General features: G+C 45.3%; 1 protein-coding gene across 1 annotated transcript; it reads right to left on the reverse strand.

Moving 5' to 3' along the window:
- Positions 1-1,900: 1,900 nt before the first annotated feature.
- RESP18 (regulated endocrine specific protein 18) lies at positions 1,901-8,385 on the reverse strand (the record flags this gene model as incomplete). The annotated part of the gene is made up of 6 exons (XM_080932976.1): positions 1,901-1,951; positions 3,513-3,602; positions 3,718-3,760; positions 3,948-4,077; positions 5,701-5,805; positions 8,280-8,385. The coding sequence occupies 6 exons, from the start codon at positions 8,383-8,385 to the stop codon at positions 1,901-1,903; spliced, it is 525 nt and encodes a 174-aa protein (XP_080789102.1).
- Positions 8,386-13,734: the final 5,349 nt, after the last annotated feature.

The raw sequence follows: 13,734 nt of genomic DNA on the forward strand, positions 1-13,734 counted from the left end.
CAACACTCACACACATAAAATAAAAACACACAAATCTATAAAAGTTCCCATCTTCCCCACCTATATTCAACCTGTCTCACAGTTTTAAAGTTCAAAATCCCAGACTTCCAAACTTCCACTCCCATGTTATCTTTCAAACCTCTGCCACTTTTCTTTTTCTGGAGGTAGAAATATTAGAAAGACCAGGGTTGAACCACATAGGCCAACTTTGATTTTTAGGATATGATTGAGAGGGTGTGTTGAGAATGAGGTGCCTTTATGTAAAAATAATGGCCCATGCAAAGATTTGGATGCATAGGTCCTAGGCAACACAGTTAGTGTTGAGCTGCTAGAGCGAGTACAGCAAGGAAAGCAGAGTGGACTGAAGTGATCGGCAAGAATCCGACCACTCTGTTGCTTGGATGTTTCCCTAGAAAATTATTTACAACCAAACCCCTCAACCGTATTATAAACAAAGCTTTATTCCCAATGGGCTCATCAAGCCTAGAGGAGTGTGTAACACAGAATAGCTCCAGTAGGAGTTGAGTCAAAAGAGAAGAAGTTAAGGTGCTGCAGTTTCTGTGTGAGACAATCCTGGGAATCACAGTTTAGGACTGGAAAACTCAGTCATGTTAAAGATGAGAAATGGCTGAGCATGCCTTTAATCCCAGCACTTGGGAGGCAGAGACAAGCAGATCTCTGAGTTCAAGGCCAGCCTTGTGAACAGAACGAGTTCCAGGACAACCAAGGCCACATGGAGAAATTCTGTCTAGAAAGAAAGGAAGGAAGGAAGGAAGGAAGGAAGGAAGGAAGGAAGGAAGAAAGGAAGGAAGAAAGAGAGAAAGAAAGAAAAGGAAAGAAAGAAAGAAAGAAAAGGAAAGAAAGGAAGGAAGAAAGAAAGAAAGAAAAGGAAAGGAAAGAAAGAAAGAAAGAACGAAAGAAGATGGTTCATAGTATAAAGCTATTGCACAAGTTTCCACCACTGTGGGCTGGTGCCCACTGGGCTGAAAGTCACTGGCATCCTAAAAAATGCTGAATATGCTTCAGAACTGCCCACAAGGATGGAGGAATCGGGTATATTAACACTGAACTAACTAAAGTCCTTCTCCACGTGAGAGCTTCCCCCAGGAACAATGTAAAGAGTATAAAATCCCAGGTCCTTCTGGATAGTTTCTAAATCACAGAAAGGCACACTCTGTGCATTCCCAGATGAGAAGCAGAGAAGTCCAAGGCTGGGATGGGAAGATGTTAGTGGAGACAGGAACCACTTGCAGTGGTTGGGTGGAAAAGACATGGTCCATCCTATGGATGGGATGCCCACTGTGTTTACTCTCTTTTTCAGATACCCGAATGGACCTATATTATCCCAGACTTAATGTGTTTTGAGATTATTAAGTACATTCACAGAGGACCCAAATACAGTTGCAGGAGCTTGGCTCCATGCTTCTCAGGGTTAAATAAATGAAGAAGAAAGGTATTGGAGGAATAGCAGTGGCTAGTTGATTTGATGGGTGCAAGGAACAAGTAAATGAAGACTTGACGAGAGGCAAATAGCAATTTTCCTTCCCCAATACATGAAAGTCTGGGAAACCAAATCATGCAATAAGGATAGGGCGCCATTGGAGAAGGCTGTCACGACAGCTGTGGTCACCCTCACACTCTCTATTTCAGAAAAGGGGTGGGGGAGGCAGACACCAGCCTTTGACCAAGCATTCAGAGCTGTGCTTTCTCTGTCCCTTTGCCTCACCCTTGGGAACATCTGATCAATTCATGTCCCATGCACCCTGCCTCAAGACAAGCTCACAGAAAGTGTTTGCACAAAAGTCAACTTTAATTATTCATATTTGGGCCATCCAAGAATTGCCCCTTGGAGGGCAGGGGGGAAAGTCCCCAGGGGAAAAGGATCTTATACAGTGAGATCTCAGTCAGCAACAAGGTTGAGGCCCACAGTGGGGAATGGCCCAAAGAAACCCTAAAAGAGAAGAAACAAGGGAATTGAAGTCAGGCTGGAGAGACATTGTGCCCCCTTACCTGTTCTCCTTCCTCAAATATGTAACAGTTGTTTAATCTGAGTAAGCCTTACCCATGCTGACTCATTCCAAGGGTTGTTAGCCTAAGCCCCTGGCTCCCACGTACAGCTCCTCCTCCCTGTGTGATTTTCCATTTTACTGGGGCTGGAGAAGCATGGAAGGACTTCATTCATGTTCCTGGAAGTGCTACAACAACCAATTCCACACAGCTGGGTCTCTGACCTTTAGCTTAAAAGCTACCCCAGCAACTAATACAAGTTTAGAAGCTCTAGCTGCCAGACTGCAGAAACTGGAGCTTGTTTTCCTGGAAAGTATCTAGGTCTGGGACCCGCTTCTCATAGGCTGTCTCTAGATGGAAGGTGTGTATACGGATAGCAGGAAGGGACAATTATCAGCTCCTTTGCTACTGACCAAATTCAAGCCTTTTCCATCTCCCTAGGCCGGAATGACCCTTCTCTCACATCTCCTTCATTTTCATTCTTAGTCTCCTTACTATTCCGTTTACCTAACATCATTGCAGTGGTTTTGTTTTGCTTTGTTTAAAGAGGGGCAGGGGGTTTGCACTGTAACCTTGAACTTACAATTTTGTCATTCTGCCTTCTGAGTACTGGGGCCACAGATATGTCCCACCATGCCTCACAACTAGAGTAGCTTTTTAAAAACGAAATGTACCTTCAGGACATTCCCTTCATCAGAATATTCCAGTAGCTCCCCCCGCCCATCCTTGGAATAAAATGTAAAGCGTGCTCTGTGCGTCCGTACATGGGCTTCCATTTTCTCCCTGCTCAACTCTGTCACTGGATGCTTTGCTCCTCCGGAGGGCCACGGCACTCTTGCTTCCGGACATTTGTGGTTCCAGTGCCCTTCCTTTGTGATTTCTTGTGACTGTTACTATCTCGTCACTCATGTCTTAGCCCAATCAAGACTTATCATTATTGATAAGTCTGATGTTTGGAACAGGCCCTAGAGAGGGCAAGCATCCACACTGGAGAAGCTGGAAGCAGAGAGACCTGGGTCTAGCAGAGCAGACAGAGCATGCATGGCAGACTGAGGAAGTCGTGCAACTAGCCTGTGCCCCACATTTTCATCTGTGAAGATATTAGATGGGGTGATTTCTAGTCTGGAATCCAAGGAGATGAGCCTTGACTGGACCACACAGCAAAGCAAGGCAGATGGGATTGAAGCCTTTGCACCCTGTCTTCACAATACATGGGTTCCTCACATCTAAACTCACAGTGCTTTCATTTTTAATTTGGTTTTAAACTCAAGCCTGATGCATGATCTTGCAACCTTTGCCCTTATTAGAAGCTTCCAGCGGTGTCATGACCTACCCCTCCTTTCTCATCTGTATGTCTAAGTAGTTTATAAACAAGCAGGACTACCCTTTGGCTACAAGAGTTTGTTTCATCTCAACACGCACCCCCTCTTTTGTATCTGTCCCCTGCTCCCCATTTAAACACATCCTTTTGGTTTTAGTATCCTTGGGCGAACTGAGTCACTCACCTTGGTGGGGTGGGTGGCCTCTTGTTTGGTGACCTTTGGGATTACTTTGTTGGTAAAACATCGGTCCCTGTTCACCTTGGCCATTGGACTCTAATGGGGGAGAGAAATCAGGAGTAAGGAAGGAGAATGAGAATGAGATGGTCTTAGAAGGACATCCAAAGGAACCAACGTAAAGGCCTCAAAATTTGAGGGAAGATAGTCTCACCTTTTGGGGAGATAAGAGTCGAAGTTTTTCCTCTTGCTTGCCCCTAGAAGAGGCAGGGATGACAGGTGGATCCCAGGCTTGCCAACCTCCTTCCCCCTTTGCAAGTACAATTATTGTGCCCCCAAGAAACTCTTCCCATAGAGATGACATCTAGAGCACAGTACTTCTGGTAGTTTCTACGTACAGTTCTAGGACCCTAAAACCCAGAGGCCTACCATGGGCTTTCATACCTCACCCCAGTGGTTGCAGTGGGGAAAACTGCCTTCCCATCCTTCTGGCATGGATACTGGGGGAGTCTGCTGAGGTGCTCCACCTTCTTGGTCATTAACTCATAGGCAATGTCATCTGTCCAGAACATGCCTGCAGGATGGAAGGATGAAGTGAATTGACACCAGGGGGCCAGGGTGACCTCTCTGTCAAGTATATGTTAGAGCACATCTAATGGAGAAAGTTAAGTGCTGCGGCGTGGAAAGGTTGCTGAGCACAGTCCTGCACATCCTTTCTAATGAAGCTCCCGAGTCCTTTGTTGACATTGTAGGATTAAGTGAAGCCAAGGATGGAGAAATGTATCAAAAACAAAACAAAGAGCCCTCAAACCCCTCCAACCCAGTGACACAAACTTGGGTGGTTTATTAGTACAAGGCTTATTAGTAAGGTGGCTGTTTTTCACATCCAGTCCATTAGGATGAGGTTCAAGAATTACATTTAGTATTTTACTCTGAGTGGGAGCCTGCATACATGCATGTGCATGTGTGCACGCGTGTGTGTGTTGTGCCTGTGAGTGTGTTGTGCACGTGGTGTGTGTCTTCCTCGATGATTATTTTCTACCTTATATTTTTGGGGAGGGGAGGGACTGTAATTTTTTTCCCTTGATGTTTCATTTCATCCTATATATCATTATCAATATCATTGTGAGTGAGCGAGTGTGTGTGAGTGTGTGTGCACCTATGCACATGGTTGATGGAGGTCAGAGTAAGATTTATACCTTTATGAGGGGGCTGAAAATTGAAACCAGTTCATCCAGCTCAGTGACAAGTGCTATCCCTTTGGTTCTTCACCTTGCTTTTTGAAACAGGGTCCCTCATTGAATTGATTAACTGTCCAGTGATCTCCAGGGATCTCTGTCTACATCTCTACCTTCCCTGCCAACTACACCCCCACCAGTTTCACCAACATATGCCATTAATCCTGTTCTGTGTGGGTGATAGGAATCAAAATTCAGGATCTGGTCATTGAATGGCAGACACTTTACAACTGAACCACCTCCCAAGACCTAACACTTAATATTTCGGACAGATTCCTTGATGATAACACCCATGCTGCTGGTCTAGGACATCCCTTGAGACTTATTGATTAAAGGAATCACATACTTCTTAAAGTATTGGGCATGGTGATGTGGACTCCAGGCAGATGCTCTCCTCTGCCTGTGCATGGAAGGCTCGGCCTTCTTTCTTTTCTCCTTTTCTCATTGGATATTCTCTGTATTTACATTTCAAATGTTCTCCCCTTTTCTCCCCTCCCCATCCCCTTCCCCTTGCCTCTTTAAAGGTGCTCCCTCTTCCAACTACCCTCTCCCACCTCAGCAGCGCCTTGACATTTCCCCACACTGGGAAAGAAAAGCCTTCTTCATATAATAGATTCCCTACTTCCCTCCATCTCTCTCCTTTACTACATAGTTTCCCTGCTTGCTATACAAAGGCTGAGGTTTGCAACCGGTTTCTTGGCTGAGCACTTAAGGAATCCCAGCACTTAAGGGAAAAAAAAAAACCCTCAGACTGATAGAGGTTGGGCCCAGTCCCAAGGACTTGTTTGCTGTTTGTTCTCTTTCCAGGTGTTCGACAGCCTCTTGTTCCCTTCCCCACTAAGGTGATAAGAAACTAGCAGCATCCAACAACAGAAATCCTACCCCCTGGCAAATAGTCTTTCACTACTCTCCCCAATTTCTGACCAGGACGCCATCTCTGTTTTGCAGCTTCTGCTTACCTTGGGGTACAATCTGGTGGAATATAGGTTGTAAGTACTGGAAGACTGAAGCAATGAGTCCTTGGAACGTCCAGAGCTGCTCCGATCCCACTTGGGCCTGACCATCTAAGGACGAAACAGTGCTGTCAGCAAATACCTTGGTCAGAATCACTCCAAATCCCAGCTGAGGAGAAGCCAATAGCTTTCCCCCATTGTTAACAAAGAACCAGATCCTTTCCCCCTTTTCAAGTTCCTGTTCTCATTTTCTCCTTCATCACCACTAACCCCTGAACTTTATTTACTCTTCTTCTTGTTGTTTGAGATAGAACTTTTTAAAAAATAGTTTTAGATGTCTATTTATGTATGTATGTATGTATGTATTTATTTATTTACTTATTTATTTATTATAAGTACACTGTAGGTGTCTTCAGACACACCAGAAGAGGGTATCAGATCCCACTACAGATGGTTGTGAGCCACCATGTGGTTGTTAGGATTTGAACTCAGGACCTTGGGAAGAGCAGTCAGTGCTCTTAACCACTGAGTCATTTCTCCAGTCCTGTTCTAGATGTCTTAGAACTCATTATGTAGACCAGGCTGGCCTATAATTCAGAGATCCGCCTGCCTCTGCGTCCAAGTGCTGGAATTAATGGCATGCACCAGCACACCTGGCTTCCATTCCTACTTGGCATTAATATCTAGGCAAGAACAGAGCACACAGGCAAAAGTATCATGTGAAGGTGCAGGTGGAAAGAATCTGGGGGAGCTACCCACATGTGATGGGCAGGTAGAATATGAAGAAGTGGATGAGCTGCTCCTTAAGGAGAACTTGGAAGGCAGAAGGGATTAGAGAAAAGAACTGGAATTCTTAGAAAGACAAAGTACCAACTCCCCAGGTGTCTTTAACAGGTTGGGTCTCAGACTACCGTCCACACCAAATCTGAAGGTTTTCAAGACCCTAATACAACATATTATTTGCATGATACTTATAAATATCCTCCTGCACACTTAATTTTCAATCTCATTTATTTGTGTGTGTATGTGCTCACACATGTATACACGTGCACATAAAAGTATGTGCCACAGCACGAGTCTGGAGATCTGAGGACAACCTCCATCGTCAGTTCTTCCTCTTGCCATGTGGACCCCAAGGACTCAGCTCAGGTTGTCAGGCTTGGTCAGGCTTGGTGGCAAGTCCTCCTGCCAGTCTCTTCCTGTGTGTTTCCAATAACCTCCCAGTTAGTTAGAATAGCTAATGTATGATGTAAATATTCACTTTAGACATTGCTTAGAGAATAATGACAGAAGGGGGGGGTCTGCATTCAATCTACAGTTGGTAGAATTGAGGACGCAGAGTTCCTTAGTGAAGAACGGTGGGGGCAGGGAGGACTGGCCGTACTCCTATGTGTAAGGTCTGAAGGTTGAGATTTTTCCCCCCCAAACACAGTTTGCTCAACTATGTGTAAGAGATGGGCAGGAATGGTAGATGAGTAGGCCTAAAGAAAAATCTCCCTGCCCTACTTCAGGTAATTTAAAAACAAACAAACAAACAAAAAACTGAGTCTTGCTATGTATCTCAGGCTGGCCTCGAATCATAGGTCTTCCAAGAATGGGCAACTCTCCCCCTCACTCCTTTCAGATAGATGCCTAATATAGTTTCCTGGCCTAGAAAGTAGAGGTTCTTGCGTCCTCTAAAAGAAGAGAAGAGGCGATGTTCAGTCTGAGAAGGTGTCTGAGCCAGTAACTTATGTAGGTGTGGGGGAACATCAGGATCCACAGAATGGCTGGAGCTGTCCGTGGTGCTGAGGGTCAGGAGTAGTCACCGCGGGGTGTTAGGACTGACACCTCATTATCTGCACTTCACAATCCACCCCTATTCTACTCCGTCCCCACCCCGCCTTACTTCTCCCCTCGTTTGACAGCAGACCTCCACCCACAGTGCTTTGCGAATCCCCTGCATTGGCTTCTAAACCCAAGAATCCCGCAGGGAAGATTGGGCGTCAGACTAGGACTTTGTGCAGTGGTCTGCGCCGGTATTCTGAGGCTGCGCAGTCTGTCCCCGACTGTTACGAAGTGAGTGCGCGCCAGGTCCATCCAGGATGGCGCAGATCAGAGCAGGAGGAAGTAGAATGGTCTCCCTTCAACCTGTTTCATCCCAGCCTAGCTTTTCTCACTTCATGAAACCAAACCGTATTCCAGCCCCTACACTCTGCGAGTTTACAACTGAACCTTGATTCCCTCTCTCAGCCCCACCCACCTAGTCCTTTGATCAGATAACCAAATACAAGTACTCCTGGTTCTCCACTAAGCCCTATTTATCGCTTTCCCGACTCCCCAGAAACGTCTGGTTTGTACCTCAGCCACCCTTGGCGCCTCTGTCTTTCCTATTCTTTCCCAACCCCAACCTTTGCCTAGGTTCGCTCCTTCTATGTCTAGACCCTGTAGACCAAGTGCCAAGACTGCGTCTGTCCCTCTGAAACCCTCTGCGTTTCTCGCTTATCCTAAACGGTTTTCCTCCTGAGTCTTAGCCTTGAAGGCTAGATCCTCTGCTCTCTGGTCCTGCCCGCACTCCCCGCCCCCACTCCAAGTTTCCTCCTGACCGTGGGCATTTATGTCGCTGCAGCTGCCTGGACGACTGTAAAGAAGAAGGAAGCAGACCAGTAGCTGAAGACCCCCGGAGCCCGCGGGCTTCAACGAACTCTGCATCTTCGCTGGATTGGAGCGCACGGTTCCTCGAGCTAGGTCGCAGTGAAGTATCAACAACAGCCAGGGGGGCTGTGCCAGGATGTCACTTTTCACCGGCTAGCGACGCGACAAGAGATCCGCAGAGCCCTTCTCTCTCGGCCAATCACAAGCCGGCTCTGCCCCTGCAGCTGCCTACTCAAGTTGGCCATTCCCTTTGGCCTCTCTCCATTCGATCTTTTGGAATTTCTGCCCCCACCCTCTACACACTTTTACAGATTATGCCTCTATTCTCAGTCGCCAAGGCAGGAGAAATTGATTGCTTATGAGATGGGGGTGGGAATGGAAGCAATTTCATGGGTTTGGTTGTGATGTTTAAATATGAACTGCAAGGGAAGAGCGATAACTGGTTATTGCTTTTGACCTTCGTTCTATCTTCATCCATTTAAAATCTTTTAACAACCATATGGATTCAACCAACAAAACACTGAATGTGCACCTTTATTTTCCCACAGCCATTGTGGTTGCCCTAATCCTAACCACCATCCACTTTAAAATAGATCTATTTCAATAACTAAGTACCTGACCCACTACCACGTGTCCTGTGCCACGCTTCTAAGCTCCACTGTAAATTTTGTTGTAAACTGGATTTTTTTTGGGGGAAGGGTTGATGCTTTGTGGGTTTTCTGGATTGCATTATCTTTCTTTAGTATTTACTGCTCAGGGTTTTTTTAGACTCTGAGAAGTGTTTAGGAAGGCCCTCTAATTTTGTGGGTTCTGAACTCCAGGCATTGCCTTTCTAGAACCATGGCAGCTGCCAAAATCTTTGTTTGGATATTTGGCTTTTCCTTTAGGCTCTTGGAAATCTTACCCGGTGATGTGCTGTTTAGAAGATAGCTGAGAATTTGGGAGAGATTTACATCCATTTTAGTTTCCCTCTCTGGAGTCCACTCATTGCCCAGAATTCCTCTTCAATTCCTGGCTGCCTTGGCATCCAAGTACTGGCAACTTGGCTTCCCTGACAGTTACAGCATCACTTCCTGACCCAGTCTGCTTTCTTTCTGTGCTGAAGGGAATGGTGGACTGACTGTGTGCAGTGTCTTGGAGTGAAATGCCCATTGAATGTGAAAATTTGCCTGGTGGAGTGTTTACTCATCAAGGGTTATGGTCCCAGTCACTTTTCTTCCTTTTATTTGGACTCTGTGTCTTCCCACAATTTCATTTGTCTTTTGTCTGGAATGTGCACACACACACACACACACACACACACACACACACAGTCAGTACATATTAACAGGACTATCTGGCACAAGCTGTTTTACCATGCCAGGATCTGAAAGTTTGTCTTGTTTATCACTGGTTACTTGAAGACACTTTATTGTTAAATTTATAGAAACACTTTGAGGGTGTTTATAAAACAATGAATTGGTATATTCCACCCTAGAGGGAACCATTTAAGACTCAAGAAACCATAAAGGGAAACTTGTTAAGACTCAGAGAGATTTCTTTTCTTTCTTTTTTTCAAGAAAGGGTCTTTCAGCCAAGGGCTATCTCAGCACTCAGTCTGTAGATCAGGCTGGTTTTGAACTCAGAGATCTGTCTGCCTCTGCCTCTTGAGTGCTGGATTAAGGGTGTGCAGCACAGTGTAGCACAAGACTCAGAGAATTCTAAAGGAGGTCTTCTTAAGAAGACTCAGTGGATACACAATTTAGGAGCTCCAGGAACTTGATGAAAATGATCAAATGTACAAGGTTAAATAAGGACAACTGAGGAGATGTTCGTACCCACATGGTACAAGGGGAAAATTGTCCTCTGACCCACACAGGTGTGACCACACATAGGAAATAAAGGCAACTAAAAACAAAACAACCTGCTAGGCTCTGGTAGCACACACCTTTTTGAAAAAAAAAAGATTGATTTATTTTTATGTGTGTAAGTACACTGTAGCTGTCTTCAGTCACACCAGAAGATCCCATTACAGATGGTTGTGAGCCACCATGTGGTTTCTGGGAATTGAACTCAGGACCTTTGATAGAGCAGTCAGTGTTCTTAAGCACAATGAGTCATCCCCCCAGCCCTAGTAGCATACACCTTTAATCCCAGCTCTCAGGAGGCAGAAGCAGGCAGATCTTTGAGTTTGAGGCCAGACTGGTCTACAGAGTGAGGTCTGGAAGAGTCAAAGTTATACAGAAAAATCCTGTCTTGAAAAACTAATAAGAGATTCTCAGGACTCACCTTAGATGAAATGCCCTACAGTGGGGAGAGGGAACTTGCAGAGCCCACCTCCCATAAAAAGATAGGACATCAAGTGGAGAGATGGGGTTGCCACCCCACAGTCAAAGACTGACCCATGGACTGGAGAGATGGCTCAGCAGTTAAGAGTACTGACTGCTCTTCCAGAGGTCCTGAGTTCAAATCCCAGTAACCACATAGTGGCTCACAACCATCTGTAATGGGATCTGATGCCTTTTTCTGGTGTGTCTGATGACAGCAACGATGTACTCATATACATAAAATAAATAAATGAATGAATGAATAAAAATTTTAAAAACAAAAACAAAAACTCTGACCCAGAATTGTTCCTGTCTAGAAGAAATGCAGGGACAAAAATGAAGAAGAGCCTGAGGAAAAGGAGGTCCAGTGACAGGCCTAAATTGGGATCCAAGTCAAGGGGAGGCTCCAAGGCCTGACACTATTACTGATGCTATGGTGTGCTCACAGACGGGAGCCTAGCATAGCTATTCTCCTAGAGGCTCAACAAGAGTCATATGCAGATACTTACACCCAACTAGTGGACAGAAGCTGGGGACCCCTATGGTTGAATTGGGGAAAAGCCAGAAGAAGCTGACAAGAAGGGTGACCCCATAGGAAGACCAGCAGTCTCAACTAATCTAGACCCCTAAAATTTCTCAGACACTGAGCCACCAACCAGGCAGCATCCACCAGCTGATATGAGGAACCCAACACATATGCAGTTGAGGACTGCCTCAGTGAGAGAAGACATTCCTAACCCTCTAGAGACTTGAGGCCCCCAGGGAGAGGTCTGATGGGATAGGGAGATGAGAAACATTCAGAGGGCAGACCAGTAGGGGGATAACAACTGGACTGTAAAAAAAAAAATAAAGAATAATAAATAAATAAATAAATAAATAGTAAAATAATAAAAAAAGAAAAATCAACAAGTAAACAAGTAAACACATAAATACATTAACAAATCAACTCGAGACATAGAATCACTTGAATGTGAGCCTGCTTTTACACAGCAAAAAGGGTACCTGGATCTTCTCCCTTTTAAGATTCTAGTATCTCTGGGACTAACTATCAAAACGACATGTGGTGGTACATCCCTTTAATCACAGGAATTGAGAAGCGACGGTAGATAAAACGAGGATTTCTGGTTTTGCTGGCGTAAGGATTTGTATATGCTCGACCTGGGGAATGGCACGATTAGAAGTTGTGTTGTTGGAGCAGGTGTGGCTGTAAGACTCTCATCCTAGCTGCCTGGAAGTCAGTCTTCTGCTAGCAGCCTTCAGATGAAGATGTAGAACTCTCAGCTCCTCCTGCACCATGACTGCCTGGATGCTCCCATATTTCTGCCTTGATGATAATGGACTGAACCTCTGAGCCTGTAAGCCAGCCCCAGTTAAATGATGAGTTGCTTTGATCAACATAGTGAAACTCTATATTAAAATAAACAGAGACTTGTGTAAGCATGGATACTCTTCCTTTTGCTGTTTGTTAGATGGGGATTCTGCTGCTGAGGGATGTTCCTAGAAGACCATGGGATCTCAAACCTACTGAACTTGGAGCTCACAGTGGGTGAACTTTCTACCCCATTGGGAGAAGGAAAAGTATTATATCACATGACTGTGGTGAGAGAAGGCTACAGCCTATTGGTCTTTCCTTATCCTGCATTCTTATTAAGAATAATACCTGGAAAAATGAAGTGCTCAGAAACTTGGTCTCCATCATTACCAAGGAGCCGACATGCTTTCTTGTTTTCCCTATGACGCTCCCCCCATCCCCCACCTCATGTACTGATCTTATAGATTTCATTTAAGAGGCTTTGGCTTTGGCCTGCTTGTCTGCCTCTTAGGCTCAAATATCACTTTCATAAAAAGTCCTTTTTAAGAAATCTAGTAGCACGTTACCTTCTGACTGATTCATAGCAAAGGCAGAGAAGCCTTACTTTACTATAGAGTTTGTTCAGAGAAGGAAATTTATTTAAGGAAGCTTTGAAATGGGAGGAAGCTGGAGTTGAAATTTGTGTGCATTTGTGCTGGGCCTCCTTTCTCCCACTTCAAAGAGGGATGTGCAAACTATTGATTTGGGCAAGTTGAGGCACAGTGACTCAGCATGGCCTAATTGCTTCCCTCCCCTTGACTCTCATCCTCCTTGGTTTCCAATGCAGGATAAGGTGAGAAACTGGAATCAGCAGGTTCTTGTCATAGCACCACGACAACCAGTTATCGGTGTGGGAATCAGTCATTGGGATCAGTCTCCCTGGCAACCCACCCAGGCAGAAGCAGCGTGTCCACCATGATGACAGAAGTCAGAAGCAATTTCCTTGGACTCAGGAGGATCTGGGTCCCCTCCCCAAGTCGAGAATGCTTTGAGGAAAGTGTGTAGCGCTCAGCTGCAGAACACAAAACCTCCAAAGCACCACAATCATCTTCAGGCCATGACAGTGCCTTCTAGCATTTATCCAACGATTCGAGGATAGTGGTGAAATTGTTTATGCCGTCATACCATCCTGCCACCCCCCCCCCAGGTCCCCGGTGGCTTCCTTGTACCCTTTACTATTCCCTTCCAGAACCTCTATGGACATTTGGGGTTTATTTCCGGAGCTCTGTCTCCTCACTCCTACTCTGTTTGTACTTCTCAGTTTCCATTCAGAAGTGGAGAGAGATGCTTAAAAGCCCAGGCTGCCCGGTGGAGGATGGATTTTGATTCCTGGCTCCAACAAGGTGGCTCACAATCCCCCGTACCGCCATTTCCACAGTGCCCAGTGCTCTTCTCCAATCTCTGCAGGCATTTCATACACGTTGCGTATATACAGACATGTGGGCAGAATGTTCATACTCACATAATAAGAAGAAAAAAAGCCTTTAAAGAGTGAAACACTGTGGCTCGAATGGTTTCAATGTGAAATATAGTGTTATGTCATGTGTTTGAATATTCGGTCACTGGCTAATGAATTTTTTTGTTTTTGTCTTTTCAAGACAGGGTTTCTCTGTGTAGCCCCGGCTGTTCTGGGACTCACTCCGTAGACCAGGCTGGCCTCAAACTCAGAGATCCACCTGCTTCTACCTCTGGAGTGCTGGGATTAAAGACCTGTGCCACCATCACCAGGGTACTTTAAAAAAAAAAAAA

The sequence above is a fragment of the Micromys minutus genome (assembly GCF_963924665.1).
Source record: "Micromys minutus genome assembly, chromosome: 19".
In the NCBI taxonomy this organism is placed as follows: domain Eukaryota; kingdom Metazoa; phylum Chordata; class Mammalia; order Rodentia; family Muridae; genus Micromys; species Micromys minutus.